Raw genomic sequence first — 27228 nt, forward strand, 5'->3', positions numbered from 1 at the left:
ACTGACGCTGGAGGTCAGGGAAACAGCTTCCTCATTTACAGGGCTGTTGTGTCCTGGGTGAGGGTGGCCAGTGCTGCCATGGTAGTCACATACTGGTCCATGGTGCTGTTCAGGTTCTGCACTGGTGTTGCACACAAGAGGTTTTATCTCTGGTGGTGATGTCAAGGGGAATGATAGGCACTGGTCTCTCCATGTGTGCAGACTGGGCCTTTTGGCACCATTACTTTAATTTGCATTTTCTGCTGTTGGCTCTCTTCTGTATGCTCTGGAGGAAGACAAATGGAAGCAGGGACATAATTCCAACAAAAACTCTGATTATATGATAGAATTCAGACTACAGTTATGATAAAGCATTTGTCAGCAATTCACACTGAAATCCCTTTTTCTCTGCTCTAAGTCTCCCTAGAACACTCTGCTCAGAACTTCAGTGCCTCTTCCTTACAGTGAAATTTTGTAAGGACTCATCCCTCAAATGGCAGTCCTGGTTTGATCTTGTGTGATTAAAGTTTGCATCTCCGAGACGTGAAGCAGGAAACCCCCTCAATAAAAAAGCTGGAAATCTTCGATCCTGAAGGACAGATGAGCTTCTAGAAGATATTTTAACACTTACAGACAGGTTTATCAGAATGACAGTCCAATGCAACTGGTTCCTGATGACAGATAGGTACATGTATATTCATGTACAAATTTTTCTTACTGCTTCCAGCCAGACCATTGTACCAGTAGGCTTTCACAGAGCAGTGTAAATACCAAGTGCATTGGTGATCGTGACTTTTTGCAAGGCTGATTTTTAAAGCAACCTAACTGATTGCTCTACAGAGGAATTCAGCTTTTCTAGGGTAAAAGGAAGAACCAAGAATCCACGAGAGACTCAGCATTCTTTAAAAGACAAAGCATAATCTTGTCTATTTGCATCAATGTATACTAGTTCTAGATTACAATGTGAAATCCAGGGTACTGAAGATTGTACTGAGATCTTCACGCTGCTCTGTGAGGGCAGTGAGTTGTCTTCCTCTGCTACTCCTGTGGGGACGTGTCCCCAGGGCTGGTGCAGGACTGAGGAGGAAGCCACAGCTCCCTGGCACGCTCTGGCCTTCCTTCTCAAAGTAGATGGAGCTCTGAGGAGGGACACTGGCACCCACCCATCGGGGCTCCATTGCTGACAAACTTGTTTCACTCCTGCCTGGCTGCTCTGCTGGAGGAGAAGTTCAAGATCTTGTCCTGTCTGTGGCAAAGTCTTTGGAAATAGCTTGTGGAACGTAATGATTTTGAAGAGCAGCTTTTAAGAGTTAGTGAAGAAATTAATCAGCCAGCCACGTGCTGCTGTCCCAGAACTGGCACTGGATGAGCTGGCCAAGTGCCTTGGTGACAGTGGTACAGCTTGATGTAGATGGACAGTTACCTCTTGCCTCTGTCAAACCATTTGTAGTATTCTCTGTGTGGTTTTCCTGGTTCTTTTTTTGATCGAGAAGGGTCAGATCAACAGTGGTAAAAGTTGTCCTGCCTGCATTCCACAAAATAGTAAACTCCTGGCAAGCAGTGGGAGTATAATTAAAAGAGGGAGCTGAGTAATGTCTTTGGGCAGGATGGCACTGCTCAGCACTGCAGCATCTGACTTACAAGTGCTCTCCTGCTTAGAGGAATCGGCAGATCCCGTCCAGGTCCCCAGGCGTAGGTTTGACAAAAGCTGGTGAGCTGTGCCAGGTGGAGGCAAAAACCAGGCCTTGCTGTTGGGAGAGATGTGCTCTAGAGGCATTTCCTTGTTTTTCTGTGGAAGCTTCTCCAAGAAGTGCCCAAGTACTTTTCTCAGTCACTGGGTATTGATGGGACAGGGATCAGTTCTCTCTTGTTCAGGGCTCACTAAGTTGTATTGCCATGAGCTGAGACTCATTGGAGATCATCTCATTGGAGATGGCCTGGATCAGTTGAGTGGGACAGCTCTGGATTTTTACAAGTGCAAGACCAGGATAGGGAATAGTAACAGGACAAGGGGTAATGGGATGAAGCTGGAACACAAAAAGTTCCACTTAAACATAAGAAAAATCTACTTTACTGTTAAGGTGAGGGAGCCCTGGCACAGGCTGCCCAGAGGGGTTGTGGAGTCTCCTTCCTTGGAGGTCTTCAAGACCTGCCTGGACATGTTCCTATGTGACCTGATCTAGGTGGAGCTGCTTCTGCAGGGGGGTTGGACTAGATGATCTCTAAAGGTCCCTTCCAACCCTACCATTCTATGAGTACATGAGGCATAGTGACTTGCAAAACCTTTTAGAATAAGAAAACAAACCTTTCCCTCTTCCCAAATACGTTGCTTACAGTGCTGATTGGGGGTGACTGAAAGTGTTGCCTCGTGTGTGGCAGGTAATGCTGTCCTAAGCTTTGGGTAGTGCTTTGAGTGATCCCTAAACCTGAAATCTTGTCAGAAAAAACAAGTAGTTCTATTATAGCATCATCTGAAGTAGGTACCTGTACATAAACACAGGTTTTCATGAAAGATGTATCTTTTGATGGGAGCATTATGACATAGATTAGCTGATAGAGTAGGTGCCTCTGAAGTTAAGTTCTAATGCTCAGTTTTCTCATGAAGGAGATGGAGATGCCAGGAGCATAGTTACAGTCATTGGTACATTAATTTCACCCACCAGAGTTACCTGGAGTTTAAAGTTTGTATAAGCTGAGAGCAGAGACAGATGCCTTGAAATTCTCTCTGTGGTTCTTCACGTTGCTAAAGTGCAGGGTTAATGGCAAGCACGTAACTGCCAGTTGCTGATAAACTTGGAGGTTTTGAAACAGAACTGAAAGGTCATTGAAGTAAGAGCATACCAAAACAATGCTTTGTGTTTGTTTTTATTATGGGCTGCCTTTCCAAAATTGCAAGTTGCCGCTGCAGTTAGGGGTGCTCTGCAGCAGAGAGATAGTACTGCACTGACCCGCCATGCTGAAAGGCCACTAGCTGAGGAAACCCCCTGACTGCTGCTGGAGGTAAAGTACTTCCAGGGAAGCTTCACTCGGCATGTGTCTCGCTGCTCTGTTTCCATCATGAGTTTAGCCCAGCTGGGTTGCACACTGCTGCTGAGTCCTGTTTCTAGGCAGCACAGAGGGAGGGGAGAAGTCTGGAGGGAGGCAGTTGCTTTTGCTGACCCAGCTCACTGTCACAGCCACACCCTAAAAGAGCACGGGGAGAGGGTGGGATCGCTCCTCTGAGTGACAGTATGAATTTCCAGTACAGAGCACTACAGTTCATTTCTTTGTCAGTTGAGTATTTTTCCCAAGCATCCAGTTTTGGCCACTATTGTCTAGAGAGTGCTGTGCTGGATGGGTCTTACTGACCTGGTACAGATCCCATTGTTATAATGGGTCTGTAAAAACTGCTGCCATTTCTAGGACACGTCCAGCTTATACCTAAACCATCCAGATAACGTAGCTGCTGCATTAGTGGTGGGGATCACTATCTTACTAGCAGAACTTAAGCTCTGTATTATGTCTGTTTCTTTGAGTTTTCTTGTGAAGGAAGAACTTTCTACACCATCTGGTTTCTGCAAAGTGGTTTATTGCAATTGAAGTGAATTGCAGTAAACATACCTTTGCACTGCTTAAGCAATGCAATGTCCTAAGAGTCTGACTTGCCTTTTGTGAGCTGACAGCCACCATGGTTTAGGGATCTGCTCCTCCCCAGCTATGACTCCCTCTCTGAGGATGCCAGCTGTAGTGGTCAGCTAAGTGCAAGGCTGGGTTTCAGCTCAACCCCCCTTTTACCTGTAATTTAACCTCAGGTTTCCTACAGAGGAGCAAAGTACATGGTGGCATTTGTGTCTTAAATTGCTGTAATAGTAATTTTGTGTGTGTGTGGAGCTTGTTTAGTGAAGTCTATAAAGAACTGGACCCACAGAACTGAAAATTTGGTCCTTTAGTTCAAATGCCCCATGTTTCTGAGTCTGATAAATCCATGTAATTAAAGAAATAGAAGGTTTAAAGCTTTGTGCTGAAATCCTATTCTCTCCTCACCTTTTCCCCACCTCTAAGCAGTAAGCAAGTGTCTAGACCTGTGGCTTGTCCTATACTATGTGCTGCAACAGCTACTGTAAATACCCATGCACTGAACTGCTGTCTTTTCAGTGCATACAGCAACTCACCTGATTAGGCACTTCCAGCAAAAAATGTCTTCTTGCCTCCACTGCTGGTTCAGAAAGGAGGGGAGTATTAAGCAGATGAAGCTGGGAAGTTAATCTGCTCAGGAAGTTATAGTCCAGTTGTCAGTTATATGCACATCTTCATGCTTTGGACAAAGATTTTATTCAGCAGTGAAGAATGGTCTAAAATAGAGTCTTGACCAGATTGTAATGTCCTTTCTCTTGCTGAAGTTGGCTTTGAACTGTGGAGCCTAATGGAGTTCTGGATCTGGGCTCCAGAAACCCATGTGCTTCCTGGCCAGCCAGCAGAAAGCAGGTGGGTGAGAAACCAAGTGCATGTGGTTTTTTTCTACTTGAATTTGTTCATCCTTCTCTGCAAACATAAGTTGTGTGTCGGCCTCTGATGGACTGTGTGAAAGGTGGTTTGTGTTCTCAGCATCTGCTAATTGACCTGGCCAATTCTTACCCACCGTGGTAAAGAAAGTGGACTGGTCTGGTTCAAAAGGAGATAGATGGGCCTGACTTCCAGGTACCTGCAGGACCACACAGGGAAAACGTGCCTGGTGGTGACTGCTGTCTTGATGGGAGGAGAAAAGATTTGTTGAATTAGATATTAAGACAAAAAAGCTTTCCTTTTAAGCTCCCTTAGCTACGTTTGGGCAAGTGAGCTGGAACTTGCTTTTCCTATTTTGCTAAAGGTATTTAGGCAGCTAATAGGCTTTAAGAAGCTGGCCTCTGAAATGAGTCTTACGTAACATGATGGGAATCCTCAGCTGAATCCCAACCAGTCAAGTCTGTGGAAGCCTACAGATGAAGACTGGGCATACACAAGTGGTACCTGTCCTGGCTTGAAGAGGTGGCAAATGCACCTGAAAGCCAGCAGTGTGGCTGCAGCTGCTTAAGGTAAGGTTGGCTCTGCACTCAGGACTCACAGCAGGATTCACTCATTTTCTTCTGAGTATGTCATGAGCACAAAATTTCGATGTCTCTGATTAGAGTAGACACTCAGGGATCAGCCCAGGCTGGAGGAGGTAGCTCTTATCTGTGAGTTGCTTGTCCTGCCCCCTCCTCACTGGGCTTCCAGGCTGTACTGGCACCTCTGGCTCTGTTTTCAGTGCTCCTTTCCATGGGCTCCTTACCCTGTTGCAGTATTGGATATACCACGACCTGGTCCCAAATTCAAAATGTGCCTTTCTGGATGGAACAATGTTTACTTTCCTGTTACAGCTCATGCTGCTTTCCCCTCCTGGGCTCCGCAGGCGGACACTTGTGCTTAAACTTACTACACAGAATTCCTTCGCAGGTCAAGTCATGTGTGGTGGTTTTTCCCCTGAGCACACATGGTGGTTTAGCATGTGGCAGGCTGTGGCCCCGATCCTGCACCCCACTCCAGGGAGTGCAGTAGGAGCTGTGCAGGCCTCCCTGCAAGCTACACCCCACATCACATCCAGGCAGCTACAGAGGATGCAGTTAAGGGTCCAGCAACTGCACTGAGCATAAACATTTAGCCAGCAGATCATAAATGTGAAAAAGCACAATGCTGTTCCTTCACAGCAGTTTAATTTGGGCCCCTTCTGGAAAACAAAAAACAAAAGACCAAAAAAGGGCCATGCGTGTCATCCAGTTAAATCTGGCTGTTTCTGGCCTAAAGAGCTGTGCAATTCACAAGAATGGATAAGACATGCTTTCTCCCCCCCTCTATCCCTCCCTATTTTGGGAAGGAGAAGGTTGGTTTGGGGCTTCATAGAGTGCTGTGTTTTGAGATGAAAACTGAAATGCATACACTGAGCTACACAGACATCCTGTTAGAACAGAGCAGAGCAAGGGGACTTGTCAAAGGATGTCAAGGGGCCAGCGTTATTGTTTAATTCTAGTTTGTTACATGTTTCTTTTTCTGTACAAATGAGTGTAACTAATCCTGTAGTGTGTGGAGATGAGCACAGCTTACACAGAAAGGTGTGGGCTTGGATGTAGGTATATTAAGTCATCTCTTGCCATGCTTCTAACTTGAAAACTAGTAACTCTAGTTATAGGCTTTGCCCTACATCTAGAAAGCATGTGTTAGATTCTACCTTACAGCAAGGAAGCAGAAGATTGGGAGAGAACAGTCAAAGGCTACCTCTGAATGTGGTAAACCATCTTTAAAAGGTTGGAGAACTACTTGCAAGTCCTCCCAACTGCAACCATGTGATTGATGCCCGACAAATGTATCTGCTTTTCTTTCCTTGATGTTCCAATTTAGGTAACTAGGTGAAGATACAAGGTGCTAAATAAGGGGCCTGCCTGGCATGTAATTGCTGCCAGAACTCAAAAGCTCCTCTTGAAGTTAGGAGTACCATCAGTGTTTGCAAATACTGGCTGCACAGGCACTCAGTGTCTTAGGTACCACATTAGCTGGTATTTACACAACATAAAGGTAGCAAACCCTGTAATTCCCTCAAGAAAGCTGACTTAATCCCGATTGGTAAGTGCTGTTGTGTTGACTGCTGAAGTGAATAGCATGGGTGGAGCAAATAATTTGTGCTAGGGAAATTTGGGAGCTTGTTGTGTGTGTTTGGCTGGAAGCAGTTATTGGGTCTATGTGCTAACAGGTATTTGAAACAGGCTGTCAGGTGCCTTGGTTCCCACTGCCTGACTTTACATACTCACATGGCAAGTGGATCCAAACTTCTGTCTCTTCCTTCCATTGCCAGATAACCTCAGGACAATGCACCTAAGAAATGTGGGCTGAGTTTTGTGGGGAAGAAAGAAGAAGAGGGAAAGGAGAGAGTGTTTTTAAAAAGCTGTTCCATACCTTTATCATCCCCAAATGAATCATTTTTGGATTCTGCTTGACTGCACCCCGTCTGGCACGGAGACAACCAGCTTTGTAGTGTTCAATGGAAAGGGAAATAGGACGGAAATGAAATTATAAACAAGGCACTATCTGTGCTGTGGCAAGCTACATTTAAACTATGAGGCAGGACTGTCAGATATCTGCAACTCTCCACTGTCCCATGATGTCAGATTTTGTCACTGTTGGGGGGGAAGATATTACATAAGTGTTGCTCAGCGTTTGATTCATATGAAAGTAAGAGTATCCACTCTAGCTTTGGAAGAGATCATCTTTAATTACAGTCACTGCATTTAATCCTTCCCCTAAATTTGTTTATGTATACACCTCACTCTGCTTTTTCTGTCAACCTCTAATTACAAGGTTTCAATGACAGAGTTGGAGACGTACAGCAAGAAATTTTGGACTGTGTATTCTTAATTACTTCAGAGTGGTTTATTTTCTTTTCTTTTGGTGTTCTCACTTGGTGTCTGAACCAGAACAGGCACCCTGCTGTCATCCCTGGGCACCCCAACTGGAGGACATCTCTAAGTATCTACAGTGGTATAAGACAGCAACATCCCACCACCTCCTTCCCCACAAAAGCCAAATAACTTCATTTGTGCATGCTTTAGCTGCAACTGTTAGCTACTCCCTCTAAGAGCTTTGGTAGGTACAGGTGCTGAGGAAGTATTAACCAAAGCAAAAGCAGATCTAAGTCATAGCACTGAACATCCCTTTCTGATACTTAATTTCACAGTCAGAGCTTACAACTTCCCACCTGTGTAAGAATGAGAACATGACTGTTTGGGTGCTGAACTGAGGACAAGCTGATCAGGCTTTAAAAGCGAGCTGTGAATTGCTGGTGTTTCTTTTGGTACCTCACATGTGTGGGAACGTGGAGTCCCCACAGCCATTGTCAGGTCAGTTAAATTGGACTCTTGGTATTTACTTGGCATTTGGATGTACAGGTACAATAGACAATAAAACCACAGGCACACGTCTCCAGGGTTGCAGATATTGATGTCTCACACTCTTGATTTAACTTGGTGCGGGGAAAGGCTGCTTAATTCCGGCTGTGTGCCGGCCCAGGGCCTCGTGCTGTGTGACAGCAATGCATGGTTTGGATTTGGTAAAAATAATTCAGCTTGACTTGCCTCTCCTTTCCTTTGGCATCATACAGTGGTGTAAAAAAAAAATCAGAAAACCCCTTGAACACATTTCTCCCCTCGCTTGACATATGTATAAAATAACTAGGTCTGTAGGGAGGATTAAAATTAGGCAGCAGCTGCCTAGGCCTCGTAGGCTCTCTTCACTTAGCACAGCGCTACAGCTCAACTTCTTTAGGCTTCTCTAAGCATTGTAGTCCCCCCTCCCCCCCTGCTTTTTTTTAAGATCCTTCCTGTTGGCAGCTGTCCTGAGACACGATGTTCTTGCTTAGCATTTTGATGTGGGGAAACAGTCTGATAATTAAAGCCGGTTTCAAGCCATGGGCTGATTTGTAAGCAGTGACTTGCTCTGGGGTGTTGTCAGTCGATAAACGTGTAGCTTGTGTGTGCAGAGCCCTGCTGCACCTTGTGCCTTTAGCACCACGTGAGAGGGACGTGCGTGCTCCCCGGAGCCACATGTGGGGGAGACTGACTACATCCTCTTCAACCACCTTTTGGTGAATGGTTAAGTTATCATCCTGTTCACTTCTGCATGTAAACCCAGTGCAAACCTGTTGTTGTTGTGCAGCTTTTCCTTGTTTAAATACACATAGTTCTCTTCTAAGAGTTCTCCAGAGTCCTCAACAAATTACTTACAAGAGTTGTGTGGAAGGTGGCGAATGAAAACTCACTTGTTGCAGAACTGCAGAGCCACGTCGTGGGTTTGGATTTGCTGTGCAAATTTGCTTTGTGGTGTTCCACCGCCAGCAAGGACCAAAGAGTTACCACTCATGTAAATCTTGGAGAGTCCTAATCCCCTCGTGGGCTTTCAATGGGCAGCATGTGTACATCCCTGTAACTTCAAGTGGGAATTAAAACCACTTGATACTGCAATGGCACGATCTTGCAGTGGCACTTTCCTTATCTAATTGGGTCTGACACTCTTCTGAGGTAACAGACAAAATCTTAAGTCTCCCTGCAGTGTAATCTAAGAAACTTGAGTGCCAGTAAGACAGATGGGTTTGAGAGGCCTAATTTAGGAGGACTACGAAGATGCAATGTGTGCATTTTAATGTGCGAAACAAATGGGTGGAAGGCTGGATGAATGAGGCATTAAATACACTTATTAAAAGCATAGCTGATTATTTTTTTTGAGGACTCTGTTTTCAAGTGTGTGCAATGGTATTTCCATCACTCGTGCGTTTCCCCATGAGGCAATGTTGCTCGTCTGCCTGTGTTCTGTAGGCACTGTGTGATCTGAGCTCGTGGAACTAGGTGATACCTCCCTTGCTATTGTTTAAAAGCGTTTGAGAGGTAAATGTTGAAAGACAATCAGCAGGCAACAGGGTTAAAAATAGAAGACACTTGAAACAGAAATTCCTTTTCTATAGGTGTAAGGGTTGTTCACATTTGTCTGACATTGACTGTGAAGGTTTAACAAAATAGGAAATTGTTCTTTATAGATGAGCACAACCTGAAGGCTGAAATGCTGAAGTATAGGTTGGAATCCTCCTTTTTTTTCCAGAGGAAAAGAAATCTATACAAAGATAAAAGCATACTGCATGGGATTTCAACTGTTTCCTCATGTTTGATTTCTGTTGCTTCAGATTGTTGCAAGGTTTGATATTTTATTGTCTCTGGTGAAAGGATGGTGAATCCTATAGGTGTAAATTTGAGATGGTCACCAGCCAGGAAAGACAAATGGTATCCAGCTGCCATTATGTTTGCTTGTGATACTTATGGGCATCCCTGTATAGCTTGTAAATTCCTGTTGACATCTCCTCTGAAGCACACCTCAGATTCCTGCACAGGCTGCCCAGATGGGTTGTTGAGTCTCCTTCTCTGGAGACATTCAAAACCCACCTGGAAGAGTTCCTGTGTGACCTACTCTAGGTGGTCCTGCTCTGGCAGGGGAGGTTGGACTGGATCATCTTTCAAGGTCCCTTCCAGCCCTTGAGATTGTGTGTGTGTGTGTGAGTGTGTGACTTATCACCAAGACATGAGACAATGAAGGGCTGTTGAACCTTTCAAGGCTGCTCTTCAAGTAAGAGCAGCTTAAGGCAACAGGATGGCTGAAGCCTGGGGAAAGGTGTGAGGAAAGCCTGGATGCAGGGAGGAGCCTGGAAAAAAAAACAAGGGGAGGAGATGAGGGTGGACAGATGTCTGTCCTGCAGCTCTTAATACTACAGAGCCTGCAGGCTATGAGTCCCCAGCAGTTAAAACAGGCCCCAGTCAGAACTACTGGGTCCCACATGCCCTGGAGTCCCTGCTGACATGGTGCTGCCTCTGCTGCCTTGCACAAGCTGTCAGATGTGCTCCTGAAGGGACAGCTTGTGGGTGGTCTGACCAGCCAGCAGCCGGTGAAGCTCCAGCTAGGTCTTATGCTACCATTGTCAGGTTGCTTTACAGTCTCATTCCAACCCAAAGGGAGCCTCAGAAGTTGCTGTTGTTTGTCCCTCTCAGCTGCTGCCCCTGGCTTATAGCAGTACAGAGGCCACCACAGCTCACCCTCTGGGGGAACCACAGTGCAAGGAGCCTCAAAGTTGGCTTGTGGGCGTTTTGAGAGATAAAGCAGTGTTGATGTAGCCCAGTGCTAGTGATTTAGGACAGGGAGCTGTCATTGTACTTAGCAGGGGAGCTGCTGGATAGATAGAGAAAGGAGGGAGAGGGGAAGAGGGCAATATGGGCAGCAAGGTCTTTCTCACGTGTGAGCATCATCAGTCTCACAGAGCAGCCAATATTCACCTGTCCCTACTCACATGCCTGCTGGCTTTCAGCACACAGCTGCCAGAGGCTTAGCTGGCCAAAAATGCCTACATTGGTGGCACTGCAGACACTCCCCTTAATTTATGTTTGCTGAAAGATACAGGAATAAGTTCTGGTTTCATGCATATGTTCTAAAACGTGACTAAACCATAACTTTTGGAAGGTAAAAAGGCAAAGTTGAAGTGTGGAGACTCAGCTCAGCAAGTGGGCTGAGGTGAAAGCAAATAAAACACAGGGTGAATGCTGCAGTGTGCATTTATATGTAGTGAAGTAGAGAACTTCAGATATTTTCCAGAGTGATAAAATACACAAAACAGTGAAATGCTAAGCTGTATAACGGGCAGCAGAGGTTTCCTTCTGCCTCCTGTAGCATTAGGAGCAGCACCAGATATTTCTGAGCAGTATTCACATGAAAACTTGCAGGTGACTCAGTTTACAGCAGCACTGACTCTTTGAACGCTAATGATAGTGACATCTACTTGCAGACATTGGCTTCATAGGCAGCTGGTGTCTTGTGTCTGGCTGCTTCTAAAGTACCTCAAGACCACCAGCTACCTGGCTGCTAAAGCTATCTGGCTGCTTTCAGTTTAGCAAAACAGATGCACAAAAATACACAGCACACTGAAAAAATGCATACAGGTGATGAACCTCCTAGTTAATACTAATGTATATAAAGCAGGTGGTTGCTCTGATTGTAGGGCTGTTGCATTTAATTCACTAACAATCACTGCAATTAGACACTTACAGCTTTTTGTGCCTGTTAGTTGCCACAGTGCCTTGCTAGGCCCCGCTGCTGGATTTAGTTGTGGAGGCCCCTGTGAGGTGTTAGATACGGTCCAAAGGAAACACCAGGTGGAACAAACTTTGGGTGAGTCTTCACCTGCAGCACAAACTTCGGGATTTTATTCTTAATATGGAACAACAGAAAAAGCAGCATCTGTTGCAGAAGGCTGATGTTTGGCTCCTCGTTTCTTGGATATTAAAAATCCAAGAGGTTTGCTGAAAGGGTGCTGCTGAATTTTCTGGTTCTGACTGTGAGGCGCTGAGCTGTGAGCAAGCATTTCACACACCTCGGGGCAGCCAGCACACTGGGTGCCTCGCTGTGGTACAGTGCTTTTGTACTAAGAGGTTTTCTTTCCTTTTCATGGAAGTGAATTTGTTGTGTAGTTGAAATAAGATTGTGCAGCTCGAGCCTCTCTTGAGAAAAAGAAAAAAAACCTATTTGAGTGTTCTTTGTAGAGTAGAAAGTATTGAAAGGGTTTCTTACTAAAGTAAATATGGAAGAGAGAGGATTTTGTATTTCAGTGTAGGGTTGTTGTCTTCTATTGTTAGTTCATGTTTTGCCAGAGACATGCTAAATTCTTTCTGGACCATTAATAAATAGCTTTCTTCAGAACCATTTTTAGAGGACTGAATTTCTGGGATTTCTTCAGATGAGAGTTTATATATAATCTCTTGACATATCCTTGTAAACAAATGTGTTTTAATTAGTGCAGAGTCATCTTTGGCAGCTTATAAAAAGGATTGTAGAGCTGTAAATATCTTATTCCTGACACTTTAAAAAAAGTGTTATCTTATGGAGGAGTGAGGCAAGTGTGCTTGGGTACCAACTCCTAGGAGCAGAGTGAGGGATGTAGTGCTATGTTTACCTACATTACATGCATGGGCATGATATCCAAGAATATACAATATAATATCAACCTGTTTCATTTTCAGTAGCATTAAAGCCATTTCCAGCAAAGTTCTGTCATCACTCAAGAGTGTGGCTGTGCAAAATCAACACAGCTGAAGCCCTTAAAAGATCCTGACATGCTGTGTCGAGCTCTAGTGAGAAAGAGTTGATGGCTGGAGTGGGAAGGCAGGCAGGCAGAGTTCCTCTCTCTGGTTTTACCTCTGGGCAGGTGAATCCTGAAGTCAGAATGGGGAAGGTTTTACTGCTGGTCTGCATGTCTGAAAAACTTTGCAATGGGAGTGAATGATGCTGCCTGTGTTCATCCTGACCAGTGTGTGTCTCAAAGGATCCTGAGCTGCTGCGTTTGCTGATTCTCTCTAGCTAAAACTTGAATGCTCCCTGTGTGCTGGCATTTGCATTTCATGCATAAAACTGTGAAGGGTCTTCCTGTAAAAACACGAGTGTCTTATGACTGCAGTTAACTCACTTCTGTATTTTATGCCTGGTAGGAAGATAGAATCACCTTTCTTCAGGGAGAAAACAGAACCGTTCATTCACCACAGGGGTCTCTGACCCAGAGTGAAGGGCTTGGCCCAGGCTGCTTTGGCTCACAGTGTACCTGGAGAATGTGTGACCCCAGAAGTGATTTTTTTGGTGCAGAGATTCTTCTCTGACTTTACCCTTTGCATGTTGTTAAGCCAGCTTAAATAGTCATTATGCAACAATGAAAAAATTAGTAACTGCTCTATATTTAAACCTTTGTGTATTGACTTCATTGCACAGCATCAGGACCAGGATAGGCTTGAATGGGGAAAAAAATGTGAAGCATGAGGGAAGGAACCTGAAATGCTTTGGTATCGCTGTCCAGTTTGTAATAATGTGTTTTCCTCAGGATTAATTTCAGATAGGTTTATATTCTTTGAGGAGGGAGGGAGTTGTATTGGATTTCTGCTGAATTTGCCTGAGGGTGAGGCCTGAAGCTGTCTGGGTTTTGGGTTGAAATGGTTAATGTACAGAAATGAGCCATTTTAAATTTTTGCATCTCCTTCAAATGTATCTGTTGTTCTCACTGCTGCAGCTTGTAACGACTGCATTTGCAGTGTCATTTGAGTGTTTCATCTATAGTGTCCTTTTCTTTTCAGAATATCACCAAGCAAGTATATTTAGCAGTTGATTCGAGGGTATGTCAACCTCCTGTACACAGAGCTAGTTTAGTAGACTAAATTTGGGACATCTGAAATACAGACACATGTTCAGCCTCCCAAGCATTTTTAGGATTAAAGCATATTGCAGAAAGCACAGTTAAGGCCTCCTTGTGAGGTGATGTTTCAAGCTTCAGTGATGCACTATGGTGTGAGAGGTACATTGGGGCCTGGATGTTGAAGCAACAACACCCTGTCTAACCCAGACACCTTCTGCTGGAGACAGCAAGAAGGGAAATTCAGAGCCACCAGTATGGGAATGTGACGTCTAGTGGCATTTTGTCCATTTCTTAGCCTTCCAAATCCTTGCTGCCCATCAGCTAGAGGTGCTGCAGCTCTTAAGATTGTCTTGACTGGGCAATCTTCTCCTGGGAGGGAGTGGGTGTGGACCAGACAGAGCTGTTCTGGGACTTCACATGAGATGACAGACTTTGCTGACAGAGTTGCTCCTTCCCTTCTCTGGCCAGCTTTGGGTCAACAGAGAATGGGTACATGTGGGAGAGAGGCATTCTTCTGATTTGGGGAGACTGTGGACTGGGACCTTGAGGATGTGCAAAATGAACACTTGCCACAAATTGAATTTTCTTTAGTGGGGAAGAGCATAAAGCTCACGATAGTTGATTGTTGAGAAACAGATGAGCATGGCCCTTTTGACACTTTCTGCAAGTAATCTTGGGCAGTCAGCAGCACAATGCCAATGGGAGGAACTGTCTATGTCTTTGGGTGCAGCTTGGAGGAAATGCTCACCCCATGGAAGGAGGAGGCAGCTTTATCTGCATGGGTTGCTCAACCAGGAGCCAGAACTGACAGGTACACGTTTTGCATCAACACGAGGCTGTCACCCTGTATCAGAAATGTCCATGACCATTTAATGTTGCCAAGGCCTGGCTGAGGCATTCTGTGCTGAGGACTAAGCTTGTTTTGGAAGTGGGCTTTGCCTTTCCAGCTGGCTTGGTGCAGATCAGTGGCCTCCAATTAAAGTCTTTAGATTTATACTTGAATGGTTTCACACCATTTCAGTTCATTCACACCATTTCATTTCATTCACAGCATCATACACACCTTTGCTGCTGTCAAAGAAACTGCCAACACTGCGTGAACAGCTGTCTGACTAGCTGCAGACCATTTCTATCAGCTGTGCTGGACCTAAAAAAGCTCTGGAGGGCCCCTGTGGGAAGACTACATGTGGATCTAGTCACTCCACAAACCTACCAGTACTCTGAATCAGGCTGGCACAGGTTTATGTAATACATTTAGGGGTGTTTTGCTGTTATGTGAATGGGAGTAATCTTGTGAGTCGAATGCTACAGTTTTACAAGCAATCCTTGATTCAGATGTTGATTAGAGGGACCTCTGAATGTCTATGGCTTTGTCTGGGCAAATCTTGAAAAACCTCTGAGAACTGCACTTCTTCAACCTTTCTGGGCTGTGCACCACTGCCCTAGTAAAAAAATTGTTTCCTAATGTCCATCCTGAACCTCATAATTTACAGCCATTGCCTCTTTTTTATATTATTTGGCCCTGCTGAGAAGTGTTTTGTTCCTGTTGCGACCACTCATCAAGTACTTGTAGGGATTTCATGGAATTGTGGCAGTTTCTTTGGGATGAAGATTATCCAGTGTGAACAATAGGTTTTTTTGGGTTGCTTTTTTTCTCTGCATCTTAATATTCCATGTCTTGGTGTAAAAATGGATTTACATCTGTGATTTCATATGTATGGGGAAGCTTATTGGCCATTACTGAATAGACTCATTTACACACTCTGCAAATTGGTTAGGGTCAAAGATCTTCATTTACTTCTGCATGGCAGCCGTTTTTGGAGAAGTAGTGAACTGTAGTTCCTCTGGCCACCATTGCTCCTGCCTTTTCATAGCCAAGCACTGGAGCAAACTGGAGTCTCCAAGGAGTAGAGTCAGTGAGTGGCTTTCCCATGAATTTCTGATGGAGATCTGTGTACGACAGAGAAATTCTTCATGCTGTTTTGCTGCTCTGTCCCTCCAAGTTGTAGGGCTCCAGGGTTCATTCTGCTATCAGCTCTGAAATACCTGACCATGTTGCCCATCGTGGCTTACATGGATTCAAAACCAGTTCATGGCAATTGCAGGTGGGAGCTGTTGTGTTAGTTGTCAACAAGTGTCTTTGTCCTGCATGTGAAGGTGGTGAACCACCTGATTACTCTTACACTTGGCCACTGCTGCGGAACACTGACTAAATCTGTAGGCTTAGTAATTCATTTGTATTAGGCATTAGAAGAGCTATAATGCAGATTTATAGGACCATATTGTGAGCTTGACTGTGGAGAAACACCAAAGTCTCAAACATCTGACTCAAAGGAAAAAATCAGCCATGCCCCTCTCGCCATGCCTAGGGCTGTACCCAAACTGGAGAGCTCCAGGCCCAAGGATTCACATTTGGGATGGCTTTTTCTTTTTTTTGATTCTTACCTTCCCTGATAAATTCAGCACCAGTGAGATATTTCTGTGCATCCACATGAGGTTAGAAAAGTGCTCACTTCTGTAGGCAGCGGTGTCCGGGCCTGACACCGTGCTTTGTGTGGGTGAGGGTGTAACAGTCAGGTTTCAAAGCTGGAGCAGAGCAGAATTACCCAAGTTGAACCACATTTCATGTGTAAGATATCCTTACCTCATTGCTCTGAAATCAGGCTGGTTTGGGGCTTCGTTGCTTGTTTTCTAGGTGGAATTTAAGGCCTGCTGTGAGGGCCTTTCCCTCCTCCAGCAGCTGCCGAGGAAAAGCGAAAGCTGTCAGATCCCTGCAGAAAAAGAGAGAAATTAGTGCTGGCAGAGTCCATACCTGACAACTTATCTGCTGCAAAGTTTGAGTTTCTTGTTCCTGCTGGTGTGATCTGTTAGCATAACATGCCTGAAATGTTTTCTTACATTCTTACAGTTTTTTCTAGGATGAGCAAAACAAAAAACCTGGGGGTATTTACTCCAGTGCCACAGGAATTGGCACTGACCCGGTTTCCTTTTTGTGTGTTCACAATCTATGCCATCGATTCTGCTGTTGTGCTGTAATGTATGAATGAGGCACATAAACAAGCCTGCATTTATGCAGAGATCTATATAGAGCCTATGCTTTATACCTTCAATTGATTCATAGGTGCAAAGTAATGAAATGAAAGAAAGAGACCCTTTAAAAAAAAAGATGAAGTTGGAGCATGTTTTCTAGCAAGTGTGTTTATCAGACTTGGTGCTGTCACTTGTCACTACTGAGAATGCCTTAAAGTTTGTGTTTATTTTTAACATTTAGCTCTTTTATTAATTCTTCTCATTGGTCAGTTAAAATATTCTTCTTAGCATCAGTCCCATGTTCTTCATGGCACTTCTGTGAAGTCCTGCTTTACCTGGCTGGCAGCTAGCGTGAAAGATTTAGTGCTCTAAAAAGATACAGGGCCATGCCCTCTGAATCTTAGTCATATTTCTGTTAACTCCCCAGCTGATGGTAAGGGAGTGCACTGAATCCTTACTTTTTCCCTCTGGTAAGAAGCCTTTCTTCAAATAATAATAAAGGCAGGTAAGTTGGGTACATAGTCTGGTTTCATTAACGTTTTCCAGGATTAATAGGGAGTAGATCTCAGATCAACAGTTCTGTATGTTCCTTATCAGACTTTTAATTGCTCCAAGTATATCGATTGTTCCTTTTCAAGGTGTTTAACTCTCTGTTTACTAGTCTGATACTATTTTTACCCTCTTGCTTTCCACATCCTCTTTTATTGTCGGTCTCCACTTTCTTGACAGCTGTCTAAATACAGTTGCATCCAAGTTGTGCTGAGTGACGCAGATGACTGTGCGTGTCATAGAGGCCAGTTGAAAAGCCCAAAACAGTGTTTGAATTTAGTCCCTGAAACAAGTATATTTTGTTTAAATTTGGAACACAAAACCAGCCAAGTAGTTGTTAGAGGTTACAGACACAGAAATAAAAACTTGCCTGATTAGGATTATCTGTATAAATACCAGTAAGTCTCTGATTCTGGTATTTGACTGAAGATCGGTGTCCCAGTTTAAGTTAGCAGCCACAGGGGTGGGTGCTCTACAGTCTGCTGTTTTTGTGACTACTGACCCCAGTCTTTGTTGCTGTTGATTAAATAAAAGCATTTAGGTGGTTTAGAGCCTTGTATATAAAAATGAACCCCAGGCTTAAACAACAAATCTCATATTGGTTTTCTCTCGAGAATCACATTTTCACCAATATTCCTGTTTCTCTAAGTGGCTTGAAGAAAGAAAGAATTAACAATTTTATAGAATGCTCTTTGATTTCCTCCCTAATACATTTCTGATTTACAGGCAAACAGAACTAAATGTGTGAGTGTGTAGTCATTACTCTGTTTTAATTAGATTTTCCTTTGCTTTGGGTTTTTTTTCCTCATTAATTCTCAGGTTGTCTTCACATTACAGTAATCACTCCAGTTCCACATGTGTAATTTGTCACGTGGTGCATATTAAATCATCTTGAGCTGCACTTCAAACACTGATGCTGAATTCTGGTTTTGAACTGTTTTAAAAGAAAGTTCATTCTTGACCAGAAGCATTAAAATTCCTGCAAAGGTTGTTTCCTTCATGCAGCATCGAGCAGATTTGAAAAAGATTATTCACCTCACACTTGTGATCCACTTCACTTCTCATTGCTCCTTTGTGGGGGATGCTGGCATGCTCCAGGTCATTGCTGTGTGTGCTCCCTAACAGGCTGGCAGAAAGGGAAATCTTAGAGATGTTGCTCACAGAAGTGCTTCTGTATCCATTTCTGCCTCACTGCAGAACTGTATGGGTTCCTGTTCAGGAATTGTGCGTTAAAGCCAGGAGAGATTTTCTTTGACTTTTAATCGTAGAAACGCACTCGCACACTGCTCTGTGGTTTGCCACTGCCTTGTCTTGGACAGTTGAAGCAACTGTTTCATGGACTATTGTATTGCCAGCTGCTTTCTCAAAGAGACAGAAATCAAGTATCTTGGAAATACAAAAGTATACTTGGAAATCAAGTATCTGTAGAAATACCACTTTCTTTATCCTCTTTTTATTGGTAGATTTAATGTCGCTGGTTTAGGAGAGATTGTGGAGAGCAGCAGTTGTCATACTTGGAGGGAGTAACAGAGAAAGCAGGACCTAATGTGGCTGGAAGTATTTTTCTCTTGTCTGTTTATAACAAAGGCTATCCTGGCTGTACAATGGGATGAGGAGTGGCTCCTTCTCAAGAGGAGTGGGGGTCAGTATCTCCCCGTTCCAAGAGATTGATAAACCACGGCCGAAGCAACTCTGAGCTGTGCAGAGCTGCAAGGATGCCTTTGCCTTGTATAGCAGGAGTGTCCTGTGGCATCAGGCAGGGCTAATTGAGTAGTGAGAGTTGGGGCCTGTAGCCTCTCTGCACCCTCCCACAGCTCTGTGTCTGCCTGCCTGCAAAAAATCACAGGGTTGGAGAGACGTCCCAGTTTTTCCTCCTCACCCAGCCACAGTTTCAGTGTGCAGCCTTGCCTGGATTTCTCAGATCTCTGAGGGTACTCCCCTTTCGTTAAGATGGGACTAACCAGACTCAGCAAACTGCTTTGAAATATAGGTATGAAAGGGCTGTCTGAATGTGCCAAGCAGCACGACTGCATTTCAAGTGACCTTTTGGTCTGAAACTTTGCCAAAGGGAGGGGAAAGGAAGCCACCATTGAATCGAGTTCTGCACAGAGATCCTGCAAGCAGATGGTGTTTGCATATAGGATATGCTGTTTGGGTGCAACTTTACTACAACGCTCTTCATTTTTCCTAATTTCAGGCGGGCCAAACTCCGGCTATATTTGGAACAGCTAAAACAGCTCGTGCCCCTCGGGCCGGACAGCACCAGACACACCACTCTAAGCCTGTTGAAAAGAGCTAAGATGCATATCAAGGTAAAAACATTCATCCATGGCTTTATTTCTTTTAAAGCAGAGTCTTCCAGAGTGTCTGTCTATAGAGAGGAAACTAATTTTCACACAAAATCCACATCCATATGTCTGATCTGGGTATATTGGCCTGTGTTCGTCGCAAGGATTTCAGTCCCAGTATCATGTTTTGCAATTGTTTTGTAATTTACCCTGCAGTCTCACGTATATAAAATGGTGATTTTGTGATTTCTGCTTAGTTACTACTAGTTTACATGGCATTTAAAAAAAACCAAACCACCATATGTATCAAAGCTGGTTTGTGAGTAATGTTTCTTTTTAAAGGACTGAGCAAAGTAACATTGTACTGCATTGATTTCCTTGTAAAAAGCCAGATCCATTCATAATTGAAAATACTAATGGAGTCAAAGGGATTAGAGCTACTAGTAAGCCTTATCCCCATCCCACATCTTGATGACCAGGTCCTGGGGCATTTGGCAGTCATTTTAAATAAGCCAAAAATTAAATGCACGTTTCACGGGTGTAACAGGTTCAAAACAAAAACCAACCCAAAATCTCCCCAGTGATCACAGAATCTTAAGGGTTGGAAGGGACCTTGAAAGATCATCTAGTCTAACTCCCCTGCCAGAGCAGGGCCACCTAGAGTAGGTCACACAGGAATCTTGCAGCAGTGCAGGTTACACATTTGCACAGGTGATTCAAAGAGAATTATTCCTCAGGCCTCGCCTCTCCAAAGGCACCTTCAGTCCTGTTTTCACTGTCGTCGCTTTCAGGGGAGTGGGGTTTTATGCAGAGATGAAAGGCCAAACAGGTATTCTAGTGTAAAAGTTACAAGAACAGGTTTCTGCTGCTGTGTCCAGGGCTGTAATTACTCATCTGGCTTTTTTTCAGTGTTATAGAGAAGCGGGTCAAGAAAAGTGTCAGGAGAGGTTGAGCGCTGCCAGGAGTCTTGGAATACGTTGGAGAACAGCCTGCTGTTGTACAGCATTAAGGTTCACTGCGGCTGCAGAAATGGCTGTAATTCATATGAAGAGTTAAAGATTGATTTAAGCAAAACCATTCTTGTGAACAAGTTTACTGAGCTATTTCCTCAGCTCTTATAAGCACATTTACTCCAGCTGGGCAACCCCTGTTTTTACCATTTGAGATGTTGGCCTCTTGTTTATAATTCGGGCTAACACGAGTGAAAGGCACCGCATGTGGGTTTTGTCTTGGACTGCCCCCCTATCATGGGCTTCTGCATACAAATTGAAAACCTGTTTTTACAAGTGGCAAGTGTGAGAGATTAGCCATGTAGTTACCATTTCAGCTGCTGGGGAAAAAAAGGCTGGGGGCTGGTTCTTTCCAAATCTGTCGGTCCTATACAGTACCAAGTACTTGTCTTCTCAAAAACTGAAACAGAAGTTTAAGTCTCTTCTAAAGATTTTAACTGAACCTACCCTCACTGGATTGCCATTTAATTGCTGCCCTTTGTCAGATCAGCTACCTCCCCACTGCACTGCCAGAGCATGCTGATGCCTGTCTGCCGTGTCTAACGCAGCCGTTAGTTTTGAGCTTTTCACACACATGCACGTCCCTGTATATTGCAACTCGCCCTGAGACAGTGGATAGTTTTGAGACTCCTGGATATGAATCACTGGAGTTCATTCCTAAAATAGTTGTCAGAGTTTGGGATTGCAGCCAGGAAAATACAGGAAAAGGAAATGTGATCAATTGGGCACATTTGCTTTGTTGTGGACGTTGATGTACCAACCCCTTTTCTTATCATAACATTGTGTATCCACATACGGTGCATGTGGGCCTGGTGTGTTGCCTGGGAGGGGGCTTCACGCCAGCCTGCAGGAGTTAGGTCTCCAACAGCATCAGGTAGCTTTTGCAAAGGTAAATACTCTTGCTTTCAGGCTTGCATCAGAACAGCAAAATCTCTGCAGTGGTTTTGCTTGGGATTTGCCCCGAACTCTCCCACCCTGCTCTCCTCAGAAGACTCAGCGTAGGTTCATGTGGGCAGCAGTGAGAAAGTGCTGGGGATGTTGTCATCACCCCCTGCACGTCCCCTGAGCCGTGGTGGGCTACAACCTGTAACTTGCTTCAGCAATTAGATACTTTTTAACAACATAATATAGGGGGATAGGATTTATGTGTCCTTCCTGCTTTTGATCGCACTGTGCTGATGACACTTCCTTCCCTAATTACACGGTTAGGTTTTTTGAAATGGCTATCAGGCTTTTGGAAGGTTCAGTTGGAATCATAAAAGACATTATTTCTCTTATTGCCCTTGGAGCAACAGTGCAGCACATTTTTCCAGGTGTGAAGGATTTTTTAATTTCTTAATACCTTATTTTCTTCAAGCAGAGTGGAGATTTTTAGGTAGATGTGTGGAAGGATCCTTTCACAGGTTGTTTGCTGAGAAGTTCTGGATTGTACCACTGATTTTTCAGGAGGTTATCACAGAATTCTTGTATTTGCTCTGCAGAAGCTCAAGGGGAACAAGAAATTTGTTAGTAAATTCCTCCTACTATAGAAAATTAATAGTGCTTATTGTTAATGGAGCTTTTTAAATGCTAAAAAATTCCGTGGCCTGAGGTAGTAGAGAGAGCATTCAGGAGGCTTGCAGTGGTTCCTTGGTGGTGACAAGTCTCTTATTTCACCTCTCGTTCCGACTGAAACCTGAGCTGCCCTCTGGTTATCAAAGATGATACCAGCTTTGCCCGACTAAATGATGTAAATATTCCCCACAGTCAAGGCAACAATAATTCAGCCTTAGCTGAGGATCACAGAGTCTGAGGGACTTTTTTTCATTTCCCCCCTCTATCCATGTGTCTTATTGTGAAACAAATTGAGCCCTTGCCTAGCCTGCTTAAATGGTGCCGACCTCTGAGAAAGGCAACAAAAACATTACCATTTAAAATTTGTTTTCATTTAAAAGTAATTAACTCAAACATTTAACTTGCTTTTAAATTACCTTTTATGAGAAGATCTTAAGTTACTGTGTTGTTTTAACAAGAATAAAACCCGTCTCCTTCCTGTCTTTCTCTCCCTTCAAGAAATTGGAAGAACAGGACCGAAAAGCTCTAAATATTAAAGAACAATTGCAGCGGGAGCACCGCTACCTCAAGCGCCGGTTGGAGCAGCTATCCGTGCAGGGCATGGAGCGCATCCGCACTGACAGCATGGGATCAACCATCTCCACTGACTCTGAACAAGGTAATGGCAGGAGGGCTTCCCAAAGGGACTTGCAGGAGGGAGAATAGGGAAGTGAGAAAAGAGTGCTTAGAATGAAAGCCAAGCTTTCAGCAAAGCCCATTATGAGGTTTGCAGAGTACAAAACTACTGGGTCTTTCTTGAGTGATTTGAAAGAGTTCTCTTTTTCCAATCAGTTTGAAGCTATTAATACCGCAGGTATTTTCAAAGCTGTTTATACCACGTGTTTTTGCCAGCTTTTTAAACCATTACCATTTAATGCTGTGAATCTGCAGTGTAATTATTGGTAAGGCTGGCACAATATTTTCGTCTAGGGAAAAAAAAAATCTAATTGGTCCTAATTTGTGTGAATAAATTAATTGCACATCATTTATTGTGACATTTTAAGATATTGTCTGTGTAATGCTCACCAAGTGCTCTGGACATTTGGTTCTCATTGAAGGCATTTAAACATAAGAAAAATTAAAACATAAAATTAAAACATACCATAAACATTTAAACATAAAAACTATTTCACTGTTGAGGTGAGGGAGCCCTGGCACAGGCTGCACAGGGACGGTGTGGAGTCTCCTTCCTTGGAGGTCTTCAAGACCCACCTGGATGTGTTCCTGTGCAACCTGATCTAGGTGAACCTGCTTCTGCAGGGGGGTTGGACTAGATGATCTCTAAAGGTCCCTTCCAACCCCTACCACTCTACGATTCTAAGGTGAGGCTTTTCAAGCTGCCTGCCACCATTTCTGAGTTCCCCTTGCAGTTTTTCAGTGCCCTGTCCTCGGCCAGGCTGCCTATCCCAGGGCCGCTGTGGGGGAGGCGTGGGTCTCGCTGCAGTTACCAGTGGACAGATGGGCGCACCGCGGTGGCTGCCAGACGGCACTTGAATGGGTTGGGGTTGCCGTGAATGGTGCAGCAGTCTTGCAGCCTCTGAGGCTTGGAGGGTTTTAAAAGAAATCAGTGCTGGGACAGCATTTGGTACTGATGTCATGCGGTATATTTATGTGGATGAGGTCAGAAGGGATTTGAATTCTCAGGTGGACAAGATGATCCTCTCCTTGGGAATTACTGTTCCAGTTCTTGGTTATTTTAATTACAGAAGATGAAGTAGGATTCAGGTTTCACGGGAACGTTGGTTGCCACTGGCCCACGATTACTTGCCACAAGTGCTGCCTTTCTGAAAACGTGCCTTCTTATGTTTTCTTTAGAAGTAGACATTGAAGGAATGGAGTTCACTCCAGGTGAAATGGACAGTATTGGAAGTGCCAGTGATGCTGAAGACCACTACAGTTTGCAAAGTGGTTCGAGCGACGGAGGTTACACACATTCCCGCAGACTGAATGCCAGGCTCTCATAGTGCCTGAGTTACCCCTTTGACTCAGGACCATCTGACTGAAGCACTTATATATGAATATTCCAGAGGTGTCAACTGCCACTCTTCCGGGAAACCCCAACCACAGTCCTCTGACATGGAGGTTTCTTACCCACCGTTCCCTGCACTGTAACCACAATATTCGATATTGTAAATCCTGGGTTTGCTGCAGAGAACTGTGGTTAGGTACAGTTGTGACTTAAAGCTAGCTTGATGTAGCCATACTGCAAATTAAAGAAAATAAAAGATGTCATTCCATTCAAGAAGTATTAAATTCAAACTGTTGGAAGCATGGCATAAGGGAGTTCGACAGTTATTTTGACTTTTGCAGAAACCATTTTCAAACCTGGAAGAATAAATGGAATCCACGATGTGTTAGTGATTCAGAGATAACAAAACCCCTAAAACTACTTTTTGTGGTATTTTTTTTCATGACAGAAAAAAAAAACCCAAACCCCCAAGCCCTTTTGAACGCTGTATAGCAGGCTCTATAGAGTCAGTTCTTTCAGCAGTTGTTGTTTGGGTGAAGCAGGCAGATCCATCTCCAAATCTCAGACGATCTTTAGAAAAGGTCATATTTACAAGTCACTACTGTACTTCGAAACGGGGGAAAAGCCAGCTCTAATAATGACTTCATGTGGGATGATCTCAACTTTCTTTTGCTTTATTTGTATTCAGTATCCAACCAGCAGCAAATCATTCTGTCCACGTTAACGGGAGTAGCAGAAGGCGACGCTGCAAATTTAAGCCTGTTGCTGTGGAGGGGATGACACTTGAAGCATTTCAGTGGTTTTTTTGGGTTGTTTTTTGTTTCCATTTCTTTGTCTGAAGAACACACAACTTGGACGATCCAGTTGGCGATAGTTAATCTTTCCTTGCAAGGAAATGAAATCTCTGTTTGCTTGTATTTCTTTTTTCCTTTCCTTCTATTTACACATGTCAATACATTTTTTTTATGGAAGGCATGGCTTAAGATTACAGTATTCAGCTAGAAGATAATTTTTTTTCTTTTGCACACTATAATTGCATTTTCTATTCTTAAAAAAGTGCAAAAAAATTAAAATGTATGCTGTAAAACAGCAAAGATTATTTAGTACTCATCAAGCTGTTCAGAACATATTTACCCAAATTGTAGCAATACTATGAAGATGTATTTAAATACAACTTCTGCTTAGTGAAGTCATTAGAGCTTGGCTTGCCGGGTAAGAAAAAAGCAAATGGACCAGTCTTTGCATTATCTGTTTAAAGAAGGTCTTTTAAAAAAAGAAACACAACAACAAAAAAAAAAAACCAGAAGAAAAAAAAAAGAAAAAGGGAAAAAAAAAAAGAAAAAAGCTATAAACACTTTTAGGGAAGTGATTTTAGCAAGTGTAGTCTATATTTCCTGTAAGAGATTTTGTATTATATTTTCCTAAATGTTCTCATTTACTTGTATAGGGAGGGGAATGGTACAGACCCAGACCAGAGTCTCAGGGACTCTTCACCTTTGTCATATTGTGCCTTGGTGACCATTTATGTATGCCTCTCCTTTCCATTGTTCAAAGGACAACTAAGCTTTGTTTCAAGACCCTCTGTTGGCATGGTCAGTTGTCCACCTTCTTTCGGAAGAAGCAGAGGGCTGTATTTCTACCTTCACCCTCTCACATCCGATCCAGCGTGGCTTTAAGTCAAATCAGAAACCCATTTTTGGTGTGAGGGTTAATTGGCTTTGTGTAAGCCCTCCCCTGGATTCGTCAGCACCCGAATCTGTACTTTGTGTGCTTCTCGAGGCGAGGTCTCTGTGAGACCAGTGCGGAGTGGCTGAGGAAACACTGACGGGCTGTGTAAGGCTTTGGCGGGGCCGAGCGCGGTGCCATTTTTAGCATTCGGATCCGAGACCTCATGACAGACTGACCATAACGATCACAAAACAAAGATTCAGTTGTTCTTTCAACATCTGACATACGTGTCCTCCCTTTGGCTCTTACAACACGGAGTAAAAATATGAATACATTTTGTGGCAGCTTACAGATCCTTGTTTGCACTCTCGCTTACCGCTCGGAACTTGCCAACAAGGAAAACGTATACATTTAATTTACATAACCTAATGGATGGCCACCCCTGCTTTGGCTCTGGGGGGAGGCCTAAGGTTATAAACTCTGGCAGCTGAATAAGAAAACAATTAACCTTTTCTGTGATGCAGGTTTTGGTATTCCGTTCTCTACACCTTGCATATTACTAAAATCCTCATTGTTGGGGAAAGCACACAGCAATATACTCATTGTGTGTAGCTGACAAGCAGCAGAAATTACTAGCTCCTTTGGTGCATATGTAACTAATTTCCAAATCGTGGAAAAACAAAAGAAAAAAAAAGAGTTTACTTTAACACACGACTGTTAACAGGGAAAAAAAAAGGCTAGTATATTGTTGCTGTTCATTTATTATATAATGAACACATTCATGAGTTGTAAAGTGTTTCCTTTCATGACAAGCAGCTCTTGCACAGAACCTCCTAATGAAAAGAGATTTGAAACTTACAGAAGGAAAGCCGAGATTTTAAATTGAACATTATTGTACCTTAGGTCGACCTGAAAATTTTCCTTTTAAAGATGAATGTGCTAACTTAATGAGTTCTTCCACGCTGGGTATCCATGGCTTTGTAGATCTTATATTTTCAATAAAAATTACTCGAATAATCTTGAGTGGAAATAAAAAGGGTTTATTTGTTTTTCCTTTTTCAGTTATTACAGCTGAGGGCTATTATGCTGGCAAAGCGAAGTGACAGCGTGCTGCCCGTGCCATTCCGCCTCGGGTGCGGCCCGGTTTAGGCGGTGTTTGCCTCACAGGCACAGCCCCCTTTCCTCACCTGGGACGGGAGCAGCCCACCAGTTGCTGAAGGCAACGGCACCACCCTGCCCAGGGCTGGCTTTGGTGGCGAGTGGAGCTGCAGACGGGGCTCCGACATGCCCTCAGCGAGGCTTAAGCTGCTGGCACAGCACAACCTGTGGCCAAAGCACCTTGGGATGCAAATAGTCATCTATTTTTTATGCTTTTCTCTGTTTTTTTTTAAGCTG

The 27228-nt window shown here is 43.8% G+C and overlaps 1 protein-coding gene across 2 annotated transcripts in view; it reads left to right on the forward strand.

Moving 5' to 3' along the window:
* MXD4 (MAX dimerization protein 4) overlaps positions 1-26850 on the forward strand; it is a 39342-nt gene extending 12492 nt beyond the window's left edge. For both annotated transcript variants that reach the window (XM_061993098.1, XM_061993100.1), the window contains exons 4-6: positions 19503-19617; positions 22656-22815; positions 24012-26850. In XM_061993098.1, coding sequence (XP_061849082.1) covers positions 19503-19617; positions 22656-22815; positions 24012-24160 — 424 coding nt within the window. In that variant the 3' untranslated portion in view covers positions 24161-26850. The remainder of the gene's footprint in view (positions 1-19502; positions 19618-22655; positions 22816-24011) is intronic.
* Positions 26851-27228: the final 378 nt, after the last annotated feature.

Source organism: Colius striatus, chromosome 3 (assembly GCF_028858725.1).
Source record: "Colius striatus isolate bColStr4 chromosome 3, bColStr4.1.hap1, whole genome shotgun sequence".
In the NCBI taxonomy this organism is placed as follows: Eukaryota; Metazoa; Chordata; class Aves; order Coliiformes; family Coliidae; genus Colius; species Colius striatus.